Consider the following 21,344-nt stretch of genomic DNA (forward strand, 5'->3'; position numbering starts at 1 on the left):
ATTTAGTAGCACTGCTGTGAATAGTACAAGCGATCACAGGTTCAAGTCCCTCACAAATATGTAAAACAATCAAAATATGTAATTTTTTTTTTTTTTTTTTTTTAAATATAAACAGAATTGGCTTTGCAGAGTCCAAAAATGTCTGAACTACCAAAATATGATGTCATTTGTCCTACAATAGTGTATTACTGCGTAAATAAAAAAAAAAAATATATATAATAATTTTAAAAAAAAATTGTTGAACTGCACTTTTTCATGCTACAATTTCTTTTTTACAGCTATTATATGGAACAGTAAACTGTGCAGTTAAAAAGTACAACTGATCCCACAAAAAAACAAGCCCTCAGATGGCTAAAACAAAAAAAGTTTCCAAAACGGTCATGAGTGGAGAGTGTGGTGTAGAAAGAAAATGTACTTTGATGATGACGACAATTGTCAGTCGTGAAGGACATGCATTTGTGTATTCTCATAGTACTTAACCTACAGTAAAACATACCTATATAACAGGTTGACTCATCATGCTCCCCTCCAATAGCAACCTTCTCCCCATCAAGCAAGCCAAGAATACGCTTAAAGTGACGTTTGTTAATAATCCTTTCATAATCTGGAGACTCCTTGGGATTATCACCATAATACTCCTAGAGTGATAAACCAAAACTTCCTGTCATAACCAATCCCATAAATACACCACCCTTCTGAGCATTAATCAGATCACTCTGAGCTCATTTTAAAAAGGCTATTGACACCTTTGGGGGCAATTTTTTAAAATTATTGCATTGTACTCATTTTCAGCTAAAAAAAAAACATTTAAATTTGTCTTTATTACAAATATGGGGCCATTTTTTCTGTACAGGGTTGAGATGCTCTAATAGAGGGATCTGAAATTTCTCTCTGCTCAGTCAGCCAGCTAATCTGACGGGCTCCTTGGCTGCTCTGACATTATAGCTCAGTTCTTATCTTACTGATAAAAAAAAGTGGCTTAAATAAGCGTTTATAACCTTTATCGCTAATTGTGCATTTACACCTACAGATTATCTGACTAATTTCTGTCCAATCAGACCAATAGTTGGTGTCAATAACAAAAGATGTGTGTGTAAACGGCCATCTGACCAGTGGTTGGTCAGAAAATCTGGCAGATAATCTGTTGGTGTAAATGCACAATTAGAGATAAGGGTTATTAGAGGACTGGTACAAAGTGAAATGAAAAATTACGATTCACACAGCTAGACAAACTGTTAACCCTTTGTGACAGAACGGTTCAATATTTTTTAATAAACTGAAGGATCCATCCCTTGGTGACGATATAAAAGAAGTCTGTCCAAATATTCTTATACGACTGATTGATACCAATATTGCATCTTTTATTATTCGATACGCCACCACTTGTGTGCGAGTACCCTGCGGCTTTTTATTCATAATTGTTATATTTTATTGTGTGATATTGTACTTCTTTTTATTCCTTATTTTGTGCTGATTTTATTACATTATATATAGTATATATTAAATTGCCACTTTCCATGTGATCCACATATTTGAGTGCCAGTCTTACATTCTTTTTTCCCTATTTTTTAATAAAGGCCATTGAAAAAAAGATTTAGCCCAAAATGAGTAAAATGCAATCATAATTTTTTTTTGCCTCCGAAAGTGTACATAGCCTTTAAGTGCATATTTAAAACCTGTAGAGCAATGGTCTGTATGGAATTATAGCTATTGCTGCTTGTCATGATCACAGCAGGGCACTGTGCAATACTTACCTGTTTTTCTCAGCTCTTTTCTTCCATTTTTGGCAGTGTCACCCTTATACATAGCGTGTTACTCTATTTCAGCTTTATGCCGTTCTTATTGTAACATGCTGTCTATAAGGATGCCACTTGCTAAATTTGCAGATCAATTTTCAAGTCGTTTAAACGGCTATAAAAGCTTCTACTTTTATTGCAATGGTAGAAATAGATATTAAAATCACATACATTTTGACAGCTCTGAAAAGGCATTTTCAGATGGCTTAAAGGGAGTCTTTCACCTAAAATTACCATTATACACCACAAACATCATGATATCCATTACATTCCCCATATTATAATCTTACCTTTCATATTGCTGTCCGTCGCCTATTCTCTCTTAAAAACGCTATTATTCCATATGCTAATTAGGTTCTGAAGGTGCCCAGGGGCGGCGTTTATGCGGCCGGTGCCCAGGCTCCACGGCGCTGTTCAAATCAAACCACTCCCCTTTCACCCCTCTGGCCCGCCCTCGGTTCTTCAGATACCATCCTCCAGTCAATGACAAATCCGGCGCCTGCGCACTCCATTACCCACTAGGGCAGAGGCAGCAGAGCGTTTAATCCGCATGCGCCGGCCCGTACATCCCGATCTAGCCGGCGGAAGTAAACTGCCAAAATATCGGGATGTACGGGCCGGCGCATTCGCATTAAACGCTCTGCTGCCTCTGCCCTAGTGGGTAATGGAGTGCGCAGGCGCCGGATTTGTCATTGACTGGAGGATGGTATCTGAAGAACCGAGGGCGGGCCAGAGGGGTGAAAGGGGAGGGGTTTGATTTGAACAGCGCCGTGGAGCCTGGGCACCGGCCGCATAAATGCCGCCCCTGGGCACCTTCAGAACCTAATTAGCATATGGAATAAAATTGTTTTTAAGAGAGAATAGGCGACGGACAGCAATATGAAAGGTAAGATTATAATATGGGGAATGTAATGGATATCATGATGTTTGTGTTGTGTATAATGGTCATTTTAGGTGAAAGACTCTTTAAAAGGGCATCTGTCAGCAGATTTGTACCTATGACACTGGCGTTACATGTGCGCTTGGCAGCTGAAGGCATCTGTGTTGGTCCCATGCTCATATGTGCCCGCATTGCTGAGAAAAATTATGTTTTAATATATGCAGATGAGTCTCTAGGAGCAATGGGGACGTTGCTGTTGCTTTGACTGCCTAACCCCGTCAATCAAATTGCAGTTGCAGGGAGCTAAGCCTCTAGGTATAACAGCAACGTCCCCATTGCTCCTAGAGACTCATTTGCATGCATTGAAACATTTTTTTAAGCAATGTGGACACATATGTACACGGGACCAATACACAGATGCCTTCAGCTGCCAAGTGCACATGTAACAGGTCAGCCAGTGTCATAGGTACAAATCTGCTGACAGATGTCCTTTAAAGGGGTTCTGCATGTAATAAACGTATTTGAATATACTGACATGTTCTCATCTGTTTATATAAAGCCACAGGGCACAGAATGGTCTGGGGCACAATTTTTATATGCTATGAACATTTATGTCCACGGTTTGCAATGATGAAAAAAACTAAGAACCTTCCCTTTGGCTAGGTCTACACGTGTCGCGCGACATTTTGTTGCACTAATGTCGCGCGACAATTTTTATAATTGCAGTCTATGGTGTCGCACTGCAACATGCGACATGTTGCGACTGCGACGCGACAGTCGCAGAAAAATCCATCTTGAATGGATTTTCTGCGACTGTCGTGTCGCAGTCGCAGCATGTCGCATGTTGCAGTGCGACACCATAGACTGCCATTATAAAAATTGTCGCGCGACATTGGTGCAACAAAATGTCGCGCGACAAATGTCGTCGTGTAGACCTAGCCTTTGACACCAACAAATCCAGATTTTATACATCACTAAACCTTAAAAGTTTAGGATTTAATCTTTTAAGTCTATTTTCATTTGAATTCCTGCAAGGGTTCTGCTTTGTGATTCCCAACCCCCTTCCCCTCTTTATTCCATATTCCTTCTCCTTCAGATGCAATTTTTTTTTCTTTTATTTTGAACATTATTGAAATTTCAATAGAAATAAAAAAAATATATGAAGCCGAAAAAAGTTAACAGTACAAAAGTAAAAAAATAAAAAATAAAATATATAAAATGTGACAAACCTTTAGTGTCTCCTTGATCTTTTCTATCAGTTTACCTTGGACGGACTTATCACACAGAATATAGTCAGGCGCGATGCATGTTTGGCCGCAGTTTACAAACTTTCCCCAAGTTATACGTCTAGATTAAAAAATTAAAAAATTCCTTCAACATAAAATAAGACATCCATTTCTGTACCTACATACAAATATACTGTAAATGTCTCCATATCTCTAGCTCTGTAAATAATCTGACAATTTGAAACTGGGCAAAGTCTACACGAGACAAAATGTTGTACAGTCTTGACACTGGCGTTCTGAGATAACTGAGGGGGGGGGGGGGGGGACCTTCTGAGATAAGATGGAAAAGCAATCAGTATCAGATCCTGGGATCGAGATTGTGGTGCCTGGATGAGCGCTGCAGCCAATTCACTAGTTATTCAATCTGTGCCAGGAGCTCTATACACTTAGTAGCAGATATTTAGGGTACTGCAGATTTGCCCTGCTCAAACAAGTGCAACAAAACTGCAGTATCCAGGACTAACATTACTACCTGTATTGTGTTGTGCACTTGAGCGCAGCTACATTTTTAAACAGTCGAATCCCCTCTGTATCCTAAGGATAGGCAGTCAACATTGTTATCTCTGAGAAAACGCATCAGATTTTTGTCTGAGGGTCATGGATTCTGCAAGATTCTCCTCAGCAATATATTATAATGTCATTATTTCTCCTTAAAGTCACTTGATTCCAGAATTTACACTTTGTGGCTGAATGATTGCCTAATGAGAACATACAGGTTTCGACTAGAAACCATAATCGTGATTGTGAATGGAGCGAAATATTGGCCTTAACCTCACAGTTATCGGTATGTGAGGGACAAAGAGTATCTCAATTGTTATTGATCCATAGGGTATACAGAACTCCGTCCTTGTTTGAAATAGGGGCTAGAGTGGATCCTGTCCGAGGTGTGGGCAGGGGCCAGCCTCGCTACTACACATGTTTTGGGACTGTGAGAAATTATCGAGCTTTTGGATAGGGGTATTGAAAAGGATTAAGGACGCATATCAAGTGGAGATACCAGCTACTCCTAGAACTTGTCTTTTGGGGATGGAAGTTATTGGGGACCGAGAAATGTGCATTGGGGTGCAGTGCTTATTATTCCAAGCTCGTAAATTGATAGCCATGCACTGGATCCGTCCACAACCCCCTTCACTAGCGGAATTCCTTAATAGAGTGACTGACGTACTGCGCTTAGAAAGGGGGGTATCATTGAAACGGAACTGTGAAGCCAAATTTGTGGCAATATGGGAAAGATGGCTCTCGGTTCGGCCTGGAGTTCTCTCCCTTTAATTGGTTAGATGCTTCACGGGTGAATGTAGGCTACTCCGCTGCTTGTGATTAGAATTCCAGTGATGTAGGGGGAAATGAATATGAGTTCGCCTGGGCACTGTTCTGGATGATGACAAGATGCGTCTCTCGGGACTGTAATGGCAGGAAAGCTCTAATTGATAATGGGCCCTGTGAATGGTCAGAAGGGCAACTGGTATTTCCCTTCAGATTCTGTATGGATAGCTACCCGGATCGGTGGATGGACCGTCTCTACGCTAAGGGGGGGGGTTCCCCTTTATTTTTTTGTTGTTCTTCTTTTTGTTGGCTCTTTTTTATTGTACAGTGTTGTAAAAGGTTTAATAAAAATGATCCGATTTAAAAAGAAACCATAATCGCGAACATGGAAAAAGATGGTTCTGAGCTTTACTACTAATGTACTAGAATCAGAACATAGGGGCCATTTATCAATCTGAAATACGCCTAGCTTAGGCGTACTTGACGAGTAGATTGCAGCGCAGCGGTTATAAACACGGCGCCTCGTCATAACTTTGAAAGAACCATCGCCAGCTTAGGGCTTTATTAAACCCACGTCTAAAGCGTAGTGTATAAGTGCTCTACTGTATGATTCGTACACGTTCTGAACAAGACTTCCGCAGATTATACTGGTTGATCTCCTGTCCTCTACCAAGTCATAAAATATTCCAATAACCAAGGTTGTCTAACCTTTACTCTTACTCACCTGCTGGCAATATCAATATCACAGTCCTTATCAATGTAACATGGACTTTTCCCCCCCAGTTCAAGGGTGACAGGTGTCAGGAATTTAGCTGCTGCTGACATAATTATTTTACCAACATTTGTATTCCCAGTATATAAAATGTGGTCAAATCTTTCAGCAAGCAACTCCGTTGTCTCTGCTATTCCTCCGTTAACCAACGGGTAAAGTTCCTACAGAAGGGGAAAAAAAACCAAAAAAAAACAAAACAGAATTGCTTAACTTTGAATTCGCTTTTAAAGAGGTTTTCCAGGTGTAAAGGGTCGGACTTTAGGCACCCCTGTCGATCAGCTGTTTGAAGAGACCGCAGTGCTCCGCTTAGTGCTGCGGCCACTTCCTAGGCTGGTTACGTCACGCTCATTGGTCACATGGCCCATTTCCAGCAAAGTGAATGGTCCTGGGTAGGGCTGGGGGAGATATGGCCTAAAATCTATATTGCAATATAATTTGAACTATCTGCGATAACGATATATATCGCAATATATTATTTTCTTCTGTATGTATACTTGCAATCATTCATGTCCCCCAGCCAGTGCCATCAGCCCCATGCCATAGCCATCCTCCAACCCAACCGCTTAGCACTGCTTTTTCTGAGGGAACCCGATAAATTACCTTGTCCAAGTATCTTGGAATAAGTTTCTCCAGAACCTTGGCAGTGTTCTCGCTCACCTCAGAAGGCTTGATCACCACAGCGTTACCTTTACAGAAATAAGAAAGTGTAATATTTAAAGGCTAAATATTCAAAATAAAACTGGATAATAGTGATCCCAATATTGTTAATTTGATGAGTAAAAGTGTGCAGGAAATTGGCTGTGTATGGGAGAGATATTGGTCAGAAGTGCTTTGATTTAAGTTCCCATATGATTAGCGGTAAACACATAGTGGGAACAAATACAGCCAACATTATATTTCTCACCAAGGGTGACATTGGCTGTATATTTGGGGTCATTGTCTTGCTGCAGAATATATTTGGAGTTAGACACTTCCCTGGCAGTACTCCATAATGGATAAGTTTCTACCTGTATTCCTGACCAAATCCCTAACTCCATTTTGCGTCACTGTTGCCTGCAGACACTAATTGTGCCGTTGTCACCATTCTGAGTACAAACTGCCTTCTGTTACAGCCAAATATTTCAAATTTTGACTCATTAGTCCAGAGCCTGCTGCCATTTTTCTACACCCCAATTCCTATGTTTTTGTGCATGGATTGTGTCTTGGCCTTATTTCCACATAGAAGTTATGACTGACCACAGTTCTTCCATGAAGACAACTTATTGCCTAACTTCTCAGAATATTAGATGGGTGTGTACCTGGGTCCTGCTAGGTTTCTGCCAGTTCTGAGCTGGACATCTTCCAACTTTGAAGGGAAGTAAACATGATGTGTCGTTCATATACAAGTTTCCTTGGCCAACAACTGTATCTACTGTCCTTAAATGTTGCATCTTCAAAAGAGATCCTCCTGAGACTACATCTACATCCCTGCCAAGTTCTTTCAAAAACTGTGTACAAGTGTACCTAGAAGAACTGATAGTGTTTTGAAGGCAAAGGGTGGTCACACCAAATATAAACTTGATTTAGATTTCACTTTTCTTGATTCACTTAGCATTTTGTTAATTGCTAAAATTCAAACTATTAACACTTCTATTTTTGAAAGCATTCTTATATTTCAGAATTTGCCTAAAATCTTTGTACGACACTGCACACACATACATACGTATACACCATCATAAAATGAAAAAGAACACATTGAAAACGTAATGTGATTAAGCAGTGGTTGACAAAGTATAAAGTACTAGTGGCGATTGGTCACTGATGTTGAGGCAGGGTGACATTAATGCTGGGTTGCATCTCCCTTTGCTGCCATTCTGGCATGTTAACGGCCATACAGATAATGGATGTCCTCCTGTTGTATGTCATGCCAAGATCTTTCAACTTGGACACACAGTTTAGCCAAGGTGGTTGTTGGCTGCTCTGATTCCTCTCCCCATCCAGTCCCAGACATTCGTAATGGGGGAAGATATCTTGGGATTGAGCTGGCCAAGGAGCTGCTGGATACCCTGAAGAGCACACTGTATTGTGCAGACAGTGAGTGGGCGGTATTATCTTGTCGAAACACCACATCACCTCAATCAAAAATGGCAGGAGGACTGGTTCCATGATGTCCTGGCCCTCGCAAAGACTGGCCAATGTTTCCTCCATGAATTCCAAACAGGAATGGCCATGGAGGCTAATCAAGTCTGCCCAATACCTCTGAAGAAGCCAGATTAGCTGGCGAAACATGTTGGGGGGCGGAAATCAGGTTTTATATTGCTGTATCTCACCGGCGCCAGACTTATCCTATGTTCTCAGTGCTAACTGTCAATGCGAACAGGCCCTAGCCTGTCAATATACGCCTCAATCTGTGGGGGTTAGGTTAACTAGGCACAGAGTATTATTTTAGCCACCATAGATAGCTGAGGAAAGCAGAGCGGGTTTGTGCACCCCCCGCCTGTAATCCAATGGTATTTTGGTATGGCATCCAGTGAGGTTTAGCTATTTTTAACCCTTTAGGTAGCTCACATAAGTTTACTTCACTTTTCTCAATTGTCTTAATAAAAGAAGTAAAAGTTAAGTTTTATTGCCTGGGACAAGAGAGGTTAGCAGACAGTTAGGTAATAGTGTTTTGTAACATGGACGCTAATGGCACCCCACACCATGATATCTGGTGTTGGTCCTGTGTGTCTCCGCACTATCCGTGATTGCAGGAGGGCTGGAGAGCACCTACTGCAAACTCAGATGCAGCCATCATTAGTACCAAGACAGAACCTGTTTTCATCACTAAACACTACTGTTTACTATTGCTGGCCGCATCACACTTTGCTGGAGGAGTAACAGTGACCAGATTACAATATATACCTGCTGCAATGGCCCCCACCACAGGATGCAGAACAACGACAAGGGGATAGTTCCAAGCTCCAATGACGAGCACAACTCCAAGAGGTTCATAGTGGATGTACACTTCATCTCCCATGGTCATCAGGGTCTTTTTCACATGTAGTGGTGCAGCCCAGTTCCGAAGATTGTCAATGGTATGCTCAATTTCAGCCAAGAGTCCCATCATCTCAAAACTATAAGCTGTACAATCATTCTAGGCATAAGAGAAAACACATTGTTACATTTGTCAAATGACAGATGAACAGAAAATATTGTACTGTACAATTACAAATATTGATTATGCAAACAGATACTATAATTGAATGCATTAATGTAAATAAAATTTACATTAAAAAAAAAATCTTGCTAAGCAAGAACAATTCTTATTTGCATACTTTACCACTATCATACCCCACTGTCTGTCAAACCATCCCAGGTACAGGCAAGAATGGGGGCAGGTCAGACAACTGGAAGGTTCTATGCAAGAGAATATATATGTATGAAAACTAAATTTGACTTTCCTAAAGTATATTTACACGCTGGCAGACTTCTTGCAGACATTTCTGCATCATTTGAATGGGGTTGTTTTGGAGGCAATATGGAGGAATCATTAATCCAAGCCAACCTATAATGCTGTGTGTCTCTGCTTCTACAGAATAATACCATTATGAGTGAGGGACAATAGCCCTGCGGGCAGCCCGACACGCACAGTATCATAGTAATCTATGGTGCTGTGCGCTCCCGTGCGCACGATACATGCCGCCCCGGGACATATGGCCCACTCATGAACTGTACTGTATGTCTTGGAGGGCATACGGTCGTGTGCATGAGCCCTAAGTCAGTATAATTCTGAGTGTCTGTAACGGGTAATCACACTCACACATGGAGCACGATTTCCACACAGGACACACTTGTCTGAAACAGCTCTTAGGCCTCAGGCACACAACTATGTCCGGATTTCCACCTGCAAATTAAAGACACCTTCTGGGTGTACTCCATATTTTTCTCGCTTCCATTAATAGAAAGGATTATTCTCTTCCTCAATGCAGACCACAACATGACATGTTTTATAGTTGTGTGCATTGCTCCATAGAAATTGCACTATATGCAAACAATGAAAAATACAATGGTGTGCATGACTGGTGGATTGTCTGGAGTATAGGGAAACATAGTGAAGGAGAGTTTCATGTTTTAACCCTTAGCTAATAAACACAAAAGTACTAAAGCACCTTGTGCAAGTCTGCTTTCAAGGCCTGCTTGAGCTCGGTCTCATTCTCAGTGATCATGTTCTTCAAAGCCTGTAGCTGTTGTATCCGGAAATCCAAAGATCGCGTCTTCCCAGTGGCAAATGCATGCCTTGCTGTGTTCACAACCTTTTTCATCATCGTGTGCACTAAGTCTGGAAAAGAGAATATGTAGTAAAACGCAAGATGGCAATTTAGCCCTCTGAGCTGGTCGAATAACCACGCACTAATAAAGTGTTCTGTTCTACTAAGGTTTCATCAAGTATACTCTATCTGCATTTTTACTCATTTCATTTAGGAAGTAGTAACATGACACGTACAAATGCCATCATCGAACCCAAGATATTACAACACATAGAAAATACACGTATCATCTACTAGTATAAACAACTGTTACAGATATATTACAAAAAAACTACACAGACGTAAAAAAAGGGAAAATAAATATCCGAATTGTGCGTCAAAACAGGTTACAGATAATCTATAGATTCTAAACAGAAGAGGGTCAGGAAAGACCAGTCTCCTAGCATTACCAAATAGTATATATGTATGCCGGGCATATACCGTGTTAAAAGGTCAGCGCAACAACCTGACAGAATTGCTGGGCAGAAAACAACAACACCATGAATTCTAAACTTTATGGAATTTCCTATGAATGTATATAATTCTCTCATATGGAACTATAGAGTTCTCCAAGTGCCTCCATGTATTGAGGGGGATTTATTATCCATCAACCTCAGAGCAATAGTCTTCCTAGCTAGTAATAAGCACGCAGATTTACTATAGTTTTTAGGTGTAAAAATTCTGTTTTAGACCATTTACTTTTTTTTGTCACATTTACTACTGAAAATGCATCTGTTTCAGAGGCATTTGCGACTCGTTCACCTATTTTGATTGTTTAGACTAATTCAGAAGTTTTTTTGTGCCTATTTTCTGATCTATTTATGTAGGTGCGCCTTATTTTGCACCTGATTTAGTCGTAAAAACTGTCTAATTTCTACTCCACTTCCAGGGCTGGCGTACTTTTCTGCCTCTGTTTTGAATGGCGAGTTGCGCCTAGGGCTGAAATGATTACTCGATTGACTTAAACACAAAAAAATCCCAGCCCGCTCCACGCTGCACTTTTGTCCTGAGACATCGTCAGGACATAGTGCACTATGACCTGACGCTGTGTGATGTCAGGACTACAGTGCAGCGCACGGGAGAAGAAGATGGACGAGCTGCCCCTACAGGAGGGGGCAGCTGATGGCACTGGTGGGTGATACGTTTTTATGAAGAAAAATGTTCTTTTAATTAGTTTTTTATTAGAGTACTCGATTAATCATTGGATTACTCGATAGAATATAGAATACCAAAATAGTCGATAGCTGCAGCCCTAGTTGCGTCACATTTTGCCTACTTTCACGGAGACGTGCACCTAATTTCAGCTCACCTGCACCAACTTTTATGCGCATACAAATTCGAACAGTTTTAAAGGTACCTTTACATAAGCAGATTATTGTGTAAATTATCGTTAAATCAAGTCAAACTGCACGATTATCGAGCAGTGTAAGAGCAATGAACGTTGGCTTTGAATAAACTGTCTGCATGACAAACAATGAAATTATGATTTTGTGAACAATAATCAGTGCATCTAAAAGGGTCATTGTTAAAACGTTCACTACACCAAGAAACGACTCGTTTGTCGCTCAGTCTTACTGATCATCGCCTTGCGTAAAAGGTACCTTTAGTATATATGAACCTGTTGTACTGATAAAGAACCACTATAGGTCAGACTAGTAGCAATAGGCCTAGTCTAATTTATGAAGTGCTTGATAAATAGATGGCAAAGGAAAGACAGGAGAAGGAAATACGCCTGTCTAATCGAAAGCCTAAAAACAGGCGAGCTTGATAAATGTGCCCCAATGTCACCCTAAAGAAAATGCATACAAGATAAGACTATCTTTGTTCATCTAATATACCAAATAAACTCAAAAGGGAAAACAGCAGTCCAAAACATTAGACAGCAAATCAATTACCTCCCCGTAGAATGTCTGCAGAGCAGGACAATCCCACGACATATGCCAAAAATCTTCTGGTGATGTGGACCTATTCCTTCTGTCTAGTTATGGTGGAAGTTAGCATTCATGGATAATATAGAGCTGAATCAGCTTCTTATTAATCACCTGTGAAACAGTGCGATTCCAGAATATCCGAAAATTATTCCTCAGTGAGAATTAAGGACTTCCATGTATCCAAAGCCAGCACAGGGTGCAGTGGAGCCTTAGGCTTCGTTCAGAGACCCAGCAGGCTCTTCCAGCACAGAACGGACTGCCAGATCTCGCAGGATCCAGCGTTGCCGTATCCTCTACTTCACTTCAGATCCTTGTTGACTGCAATGCGGTCCGGTGGTGATCCGGCCGATTCCGATTTCCAATATAAATGCCAGGTTTCGGCAGGACAAAAACCGTTGCATGCAACATTTTTTTTTTAGCCCGCCGACAGTCAGCATTTGCACCGGATTAGGCAGCCAGATCTCCGAAACGGAGATGTGAGCACAGCCTTAGCATATTTAAGGTAGGAATAACTGAAATTATACTCCCCTCCCATAAAACCATTTAATGGGTATGACGATATAGAAACCCTACCAGGATATTGGGAATGCAGGGTTTGCCACAATAGGCTCTGCACATGGTATTTCAAACGACATCGGGCATTAGCTGTATAAGTGTCACCACCCCACTATAAATGATCATAACAACCATCGTGCCATAAAGGGTTTTCAAACCAAACCTTATGAGCTAGTTTATGTACAGGAATAAGACTGAAACCGTCGGGTGCTCCAAGAGCCGCATGGTCAGGTTTCATGGTGCAGTTTTGGAAACTAAAATCAGCAGTGGATCATAAAGGGAGATTAGGGATAATGGACAGATCTGACTTCTATTTTTCTAATTCACTCCTGGTTTTGGCTTCCAGCAACATCAAGAAACCGGACTGTGTGGTCAAACTCTTAACTAATTGGCTAGATATACTTCTGGTTTAGATGGTGGTATGGGGGATAGGCAGGAAGTTAGGAGTTTCGGTTGATCAGCTATCGAATATAAATAAATGACAGGTAAGGCTGTACCACTTAATTATGCTACTTCCACACTGGCAGCAAGGAACTATGGCGGGCTGTTCGGGTAGAGAAATGCCTGGCGGAGTTCTATGAACCTGGCATTGGCAGACACTAATGCCTTCCTGCAGTACAGCATTGACTAATTATAGGGGCCTGGCCGAGATCCAGCTGCTACCCGGCCACAGGTGTGAAAGCAGCTTTACTTGAGTTGTTGCAGTTTAACTAATTGGACCTAAGGCTACGTTCACATTCGCGTTTTCAATTCCGCTATTGAAATCCATCATAGGATCTCAATAGCGAAAGAAAAGACTTCAGTTTTGTCCCCATTCATTGTCAATTGGGACAGAACTGAACAAAATGGAATGCACCAAAATACATTCCGTTCTGTTTGGTTGCGTCCCCATCGTAGACAGAAAAACGCTGTCCGCAATGTTGTGCAGAGCAAGACGGATACGTCATGGCTATAGAAGACATAATACAACCGGATCCGTTCATGACGGATGCATGCGGTCGTATTATTGTAACAAAAGAGTTTTTGCAGATCCATGACGATCCGCAAAAACACTAGTGTGAAAGTAGACTTAGGGCATGGAAGGACCCCAAATAATCAAATGATTCCAAAGTTTTAAAAAACTTTTTGGGAATAGGGTTAAAGACGTGCTGAAGACTATTTTTATTAGATTAACAGGTCTATTTATTATACTTGACCAATGCTGTGTACAGTAACCCACATGTAAAAATAAAAAATTGAGTCAAAGGTCTTGGCCAAGGCCCAATCCTCCCCTCTCAACACACCCACCTGAGGAACAATCTGGACACCTCCAAGGTTATCAGAGGTTCTTCTTCCTGGAATGACCCAGCCTGATGCTGGCATTAAGTCTATTACCTAGTACTTTACTCCATAACCTATAGGAGCCACATCCCAGCAGGTCCTGATCAGGTTTTAGAAGGACAATTAGTATTGCCTCATGTAAGAGGACATGTGATAAATCTGCAATTACACAGATGTCTTTATACCTAAAAGGAACCAGTCATGTTAAAAATGGTGTCTGAGCTGATGGTGAGACATTATAGAGCAGGAGGAGCAGAGCAGATTGATATACAGTTTTATGTGACAAGATTTGGTATAAGGCCTAGGCTACACTGCGACTTTTAGTAGCGCGACTGATTGATTTTAACTATTGAATGACAGCTGCCACACCTAAGGGGTTAACTGCTGCGGATCGCAGCTCCCTGTCATAGAGGTTGGGATCCAGCTATGTGATTCTGCCGCTGGTACCCGCCCCCTGTATTTCTATTAAAAGTTTTTTGTTTTGTTTTTGTATGGTATCAAAAAGTATCGAGTATCACAATAATTTTTTATGGCATCGAAATCGAATCAAAATTTTGGTATCGTGACAACCCTAATCTATATATCAATCTGCCCACCTCCTCCTGCTCTATAACATGCTGCCTGCAAATTACACTGCATTTCATGGTGACAGATCCCCTTTAAAGAGAAGCCACACTGTGGCCCCTCTCAGTATAGAGACATGGCCTAATATAAATAAACTGCCCTGGCGCTGCGCATGCCACACATAGTCCCTGTTTCTGTTTTTCAAAAGTTAGGAGTAATGCTCCAGCTACAGTATTGTATACGGTCATCTAATTGCTCAATCATAAGGAGACTGTAGGGATGGGGCACCGATGCCGCCTGCCTGAACCCTGCCTTTTCTTTATTCTCTGCAGACCGCCGCTGTGCCTGAACTCTGCCCTGTCTGTGTATCCACCTCACTCTCTTGGGTGCCGACTCTTTGTCCCGGATCAGTCGCGAACGACTCATCACTATAGATCAGACGTGCTGGGTATCTAGTTCTAGATTCTCTCAGGAGATAAGTGGCATCACAAGTGCCCTGTGGCCTCTTATCTCCCCTCTGCTCATGTGTAAATGAACTGTACTCCCCCAGAAAGCCTTTCCTATCTAGCAGCCCTCACACAGAACAGGTTGGCTCGGTCCTGGGACATACCCACTGCTCAGGTGCCCTATGTAAACACCCTGGCTCAGGGTACCACAGGGCACACCCGCAGGACGTTGTGTCGGTCCAGGGCCGCGTTGACAGGTAATGCCAGTAACGACATACGCCTCCTATAGTCACTCACCTGCAGAAACCTGAAGAGAACTGCGACAGCCACCCGGAACACTGACAGGGAGTTAAGTCCAAGGCCCCGCCCACACTGCGGTCACATGGCCCGGGCTGGAGCTGCGGGTGGGGGAAAGTTCAGGATGTGAGAGGCTGTTGTGTACACTAGGGATCGGGGCGGAACTGCGATATCGCGTGTACTGTTCTGAGATGCAAAAATCCAGCAGGGAAAAAAATTCTCGAAATAAACACTATCCTGACAGACATTGTAGGCGGGTGTTATTTATTGCAGTTTTTCTGCTGTGTTGTGGCCTAGATGGCGTGAACTTAGGAGCAAGATTTATCAAACCTAGTGTAAAGGAAAACTGGCTTAGTTGCCCCTAGCAACCAATCAGATTCCACCTTTCATTTCCCAGAACTTCTTGAGAGAATGAAAGGTGGAATCTGATTGGTTGCCAGTTTTCCTTTCCACCAGGTCTGATAAATCTCCCCCCAGGGTCTCTAGACCTGCGCCAGATTTACCACAGGGGCTCTGGCTGGATGACATTTTTCTCTGACTATACTTTTTGCTCGTGTGGCAGTGCATTTACACCGCAAGATCATATGTTCAATTGTCGGCCTGTGTAAAAGGCCTTTTAGAGTCCTGGAATGTGCTGAATAACACACACGGCATTGGCAGTGTTATCCAATACATTCCAGACCGCTTAGGCCTCTTTCACACGAGCGTGACGGATTGGCTCAGGGTGCGTTCAGTGAAACGCGCACCATTCTGCAAGCAAGTTCAGTCAGTTTTGTCTGCGATTGCGTTCAGTGTTTCAGTTTTTTCCATGCTGGTGCAATGCGTTTTGATGCGTTTTTCACGCGCAAGATAAAACCTGAAGGTTTACAAACAACATCTCTTAGCAACCATCAGTGAAAAAACACATTGCATCCGCACTTGCTTCTGGATGCAATGCGTTTTTCAGTGAAGCCCCATTTACTTCTAATGGGCCAGGGCTGCGTGTAAAACGCAGAATATAGAACATGCTGCATTTTTCACGCAACGCAGAAGTGATGCATGAAAAAAACGCTCATGTACACAGCCCCATTGAAGTTAGGGGGTCCGGATTCAGTGCAGATGCAATGCGTTGACCTCACGCATTGCACCCACGTGGAAAACTCGCTCGTGTGAAAGGGGCCTAAAGGTTACATAGCCTCATAAATCAGTATAATGCTATGCGATCCTATCAGTGCTATGTAGGTCAGGACGTGAGCTCCCGCGGACACAGCGCGTTGTACTTGCTCATATTTTATATTTTTCAAGAATTTATAAGAAATGAAAGCGGCATGAGATCAGTGACCCCTCTAAGCCAGGGAACAGCAACCTCCGGCACTCCAACTGTTCAGAAACTCCCAGAATGCTTCCTTCACTTCCATGGGAGTTAGAAGAGCAGCAGAGCATATTTGCATGCTGGGAGTTGTAGTTTCCCAGCAGCTGGAGTGCCGAAGGTTGCTCTAAGCCTTGGCAGCAGATGAGTGGGACTTGCTTACAGCTGGGCAATAGGAAAACCTAACACAACTGAAGATAATTGTTACATCAGTCAAATACCAGATCTTGCATAACAAATAAGATAAAACAGCTGGGTTGGATTTTTTGACAATTCTTGGGTCGCGGCAACCTGCGAATTGCACTGCAACCCAATTAATTTCTCTGGCTGCTCCTATCCAAGACCACCATGGAGTCCCAGCCTAAGGGCTCATGCACACGACCGTAGCCTGTTTTGCAGTCTGTAAATTGCGGGTCAGTTACACACAGATACCGACCATGTGTGTGCTGCATTTTGCGGAAAGTAACCTCCTGCCCTCTATATAGAACTGTCCTGTCCTTCTCGGTAATATGGACAAGAATAGGACATGTTCTTTTTTTGCGAGGCCGTTGAACAGACATACGGAGACAGACAGCACACGTTGTGCTGTCCGCATCTTTTGCAGCCCCATTGAAGTGGATGGGTCGGCATCCGACCTGAAAAAAATAGTGATCCCTCAAGATACAATGGCCTCAGGATACAATATTTTCAGCATACAATGTTTTTTTCTGACCCCTCGTAAGTTGAAACTAGACTCAACATACAATGCCTCAGACTCAGATCCAACCACTCAAGGTCACTTCTCTGGTAAAATAGCTGTATTAGGCCGAATGCACACGGCCGTGAACGGTCCATGGTATTCCCGCCTGGATTCCTGCTGACAGCAGGAGCGCACGGCGTCATTGTTTACTATGACACACTAGTATAGATCATACGAGTGTATTACTGTAGTGCAGTGGTGGCATGAAGTGCATGGCGTCATAGCAACCAATGACACCGTGCGCTTCTGCTGTCAGCAGGAATCCAGGACGGGATACCACGGACCGCTCACGGCCGTGGAACACGGCCATGTGCATTCGGCCTTAGGCTGAGTTCACACTTCCGTTATTTGATCAGTTATTTCCATCAGTTATTGTGAACCAAAACCAGGTGCGGGTCAAATACAAAGCACAGGTGCAGATCTTTCCATTATACCTTATCTCTGAATAGGCTTCACTACTGGCTTTGGCTCACAATAACTGATGAAATAACGGAAGTGTGAACTCAGCCTTAGTTGCTTGTTAGCAGCTTTTCCTGACTCTTAGGGCTCATGCACACGACCGCACGCTGGCCGAGCGCGTCCCGCGGACCGCAAATTGTGGTCAACAATGCAAGGGTACAGAACCTGGGGCCGCCGCATGCGGATCGCGGACCAATTCACTTGAATGGTGTCCGCGATCCGCATCTGACTGTCCGCTGCAAAAAATTAGTGCATGCACTACTTTTTTGCTGTGTGGAGGCACGGACAGAAAACCCACGGAAGCACTGTAGTGGGGTTCCGATCCATGCTTCCATTCCACACCGCATCTCCTGGATTGCGGACCCATTCAAGTGAATGAGTCCGCATCCGTGATGCGGGATGCAAGCGGCCGGTGCCCGTGTATTGCAGACCCGCCATATGCGAGCCTTTTATAGAAGGACTTGTTTTATCTGTCTCAGTTATCTGCTTATTTTTCTTAAATCTTAATTTTCTCTTATCTTGGATGACATTTTGGGGCTTTGGAACCGATTACTAAACTTACAATGGTTTCAACATACAATGGTCGTCCTGGAACCAATTAATATAGTAACTTGAGGGACGACTGTACATTATTGTGCATGAGCCCTAAGGATGCTGCCACATGTCACAGCTGTGCTGCGTTCTGGATGCAACAAAAACAGGCATCCAAAAGACGCATGAACGACATTAATTACAAGATAGAGAGGGGCACATTTAATAAGGGACATTTTAGGTGTAAAATAGTCGCAAGTCCCCTTTTCTAACAATACAGTATGTAGTCACACGGCCAGTTTTGCGCCGTGTCTACCAGTTGGGTGGGGCAGGGGCCAAGCTAGGGCCGGGACTTCATCAAAATTTACTAACATTTCTGCCTGGTATTACATAAATCATAAATGTTCACACTTCAGTTAGTCAGTTATTTCCATCAGTTAGGGTCCATTCACACGTCCGCAAAATGGGTCCGCATCTGTTCCACAATTTTGCGGAAAAGGTGCGGACCCATTCATTTTCAATGGGGCCGGAATGTGCTGTCCGCATCCGCGGATCCGCACTTCCGTTCCGCCAAAAAATAGAACATGTCCTATTCTTGTCTGCAATTGTGGACAAGAAAAGGCATTTTCTATGAGAGTGCCGGGCGATGTGCGGTCCGCAAAATGCGGAACGCACATTGCCGATGTCCATGTTTTGCGCAAAACACATACGGCGTGTGAATGGACCCTTATTATGAGCCAAAACCAGTAGTGAAGATCAGGTGTGATGTGAAGACTTGCAACTGTTTTTGACCCACACCTAGTTTTGGTTCACAATAAGGCATCATTCACACGTCAGTGTTTCACGTACGTGTGCTGTACGTTTTCTCCGCGGACAGCATGCGTCCCCATTCATTTGAATGTCTGTATTCACACATCAGTGTTTTAGCACGGTCTGTGGGTCCGTGTTTTCAGCACGGATGCATGCTCTATCTTGGTCCGTGTTCCCGGATCCCTTATAGTCTATGGGTCTGTGAAAAACATGGATGCAACACGGATGCCATCCATTTCACGGATCATTAAGAAGAGATGCTTTGAAAATTATTTTTCAGCTGTTTAGTGTCAGTGAAGCACGGATAGCAAAAAACTGACTCACGGACCCAACACGGATCTGTCACGGGAGAAAACACGGATTGAACACAGTGTTACCACTGATCTAAAACTGACACGGACGTATGCACGAGGCATAACTGATGGAAATAACTGACCAAATAACTGAAGTGTCAACTCAGCATAAGGGCTCATGCACACAACCGTATGTATTATGCTTACTGCAAAAAAAACGGATCCGCAAAAAATGTGGATGACATCCGCGTGCATTCCGCATTTTGCGGAACGGAAAAGCTGGCCCCTAATAGAACAGTACTATCCTTGTCCGTAATGCGGACAATAATAGGACATGTTCTATTTTTTTGCGGAATGGAAATACGGACATACGGAAACAGAATGCACACAGCGTAACTTCCTTTTTTTTTTGCGGACTCATTGAACTGAATGGTTCCGTATGCAGTCTGCAAAAAAAAAAACGGGACGGACACGGAAAGAAAATACGTTCATGTGTATGAACCCTAAAACATACACGAAAACTAAACCACGCCCTCAAAATCAGTCTAAAACAAAAACCTGTCAAAACAGGAAAAAAGCGACAAAAAAAAAACAGGCGAAAAACAAAGAGTTAGGACTCATGCACACGACTGTATTTTGTTTTCGTGTCTGATCCGTTTTTCTTGTGGATAGGATGCGGACCCGTGTGCTGTCCGCATCAGTATGTCCGTTCCGTTGCTCCGCAATTTGCGGACCGCAAAACACATACAGTCATGTGCATGTAGCCTAAGGCTAGAGCTACACGACGACATGTGTCACGCGACATTTTGTTGCACGACAATTTTTATAATGATAGTCTATGGTGTCGCACTGTGACATGCTGCGACTGCAACAAGACAGCAGCAAAAAATCCATCCAAGATGGATTTTTCTGCGACTGTCGTGTCGCAGCATGTTGCATGTTGCAGTGCGACACCATAGACTATCATTATAAAAATTGAACTTGAAGGTCGCGCGACACATGTTGCAGTGTAGTTGTGCCCTATGTGTCGCAGGACTTATTGTCGCACGACACATGTTGTCATGTAGCCCTAGCCTAAATGCGACTAAAATATAAAGACTGCTGAAAACACTCAACATTAGACCAAAAAAGGATGCAAACAGTGATGATAAATGACCCCAGTGACTCTACTTGAAAATATATGCTCATAAGGCCTCATGCACACGACCGTTGTTGTGTTCCGTTCCGCAAAATGGGGTTCCGTTGTTCCGTAATCCGTTTCCGTGCGTCTTCGTGTGCATAAGGCCTAACGGTCGTGTGCATAAGGCCTAAAGGAAACCAGTCCTAATTTTTTGGGGACTGCTTGCAGACCCTGCCATTTCATTATTCTCATTTAAAGGGACACTCTACAAAATAAATCTCCGCTTTTAGGCTACATGCACACGACCGTTGTGTGTTTTGCGGTCCGCAAATCGCGGATCCTCAAAACACGGATGGCGTCCGTGTGCGTTCCGCAATTTGGGGAACGGCACAGACAGCCTTTAACCACTTCAACCCCGCTAGCTGAAACCCCCTTAATGACCAGGCCACTTTTTACACTTCGGCACTACACTACTTTCACCGTTTATCGCTCGGTCATGCAACTTATCACCCAAATGAATTTTACCTCCTTTTCTTCTCACTAATGGAGCTTTCATTTGGTGGTATTTTATTGCTGCTGACATTTTTCCTTTTTTTGTTATTAATCAAAATGTAACGATTTTTTTGCAAAAAAATGACATTTTTCACTTTCAGCTGTAAAATTTTG

At 42.8% G+C, this 21,344-nt stretch overlaps 1 protein-coding gene across 2 annotated transcripts in view; it reads right to left on the reverse strand.

Annotated features, from left to right (window-relative positions):
- The window catches only part of ALDH3A2 (aldehyde dehydrogenase 3 family member A2), a 28,832-nt gene extending 13,336 nt beyond the window's left edge, over window positions 1–15,496 (reverse strand). For both annotated transcript variants that reach the window (XM_044286192.1, XM_044286191.1), the window contains exons 1-7: window positions 15,379–15,496; window positions 10,128–10,297; window positions 8,881–9,112; window positions 6,598–6,683; window positions 5,950–6,158; window positions 3,906–4,023; window positions 497–638 (exon numbers count right to left, since the gene is read on the reverse strand). In XM_044286192.1, coding sequence (XP_044142127.1) covers window positions 497–638; window positions 3,906–4,023; window positions 5,950–6,158; window positions 6,598–6,683; window positions 8,881–9,112; window positions 10,128–10,283 — 943 coding nt within the window. In that variant the 5' untranslated portion in view covers window positions 10,284–10,297; window positions 15,379–15,496. The remainder of the gene's footprint in view (window positions 1–496; window positions 639–3,905; window positions 4,024–5,949; window positions 6,159–6,597; window positions 6,684–8,880; window positions 9,113–10,127; window positions 10,298–15,378) is intronic.
- Window positions 15,497–21,344: the final 5,848 nt, after the last annotated feature.

This window comes from Bufo gargarizans, chromosome 3, assembly GCF_014858855.1.
Source record: "Bufo gargarizans isolate SCDJY-AF-19 chromosome 3, ASM1485885v1, whole genome shotgun sequence".
NCBI lineage: Eukaryota > Metazoa > Chordata > Amphibia > Anura > Bufonidae > Bufo > Bufo gargarizans.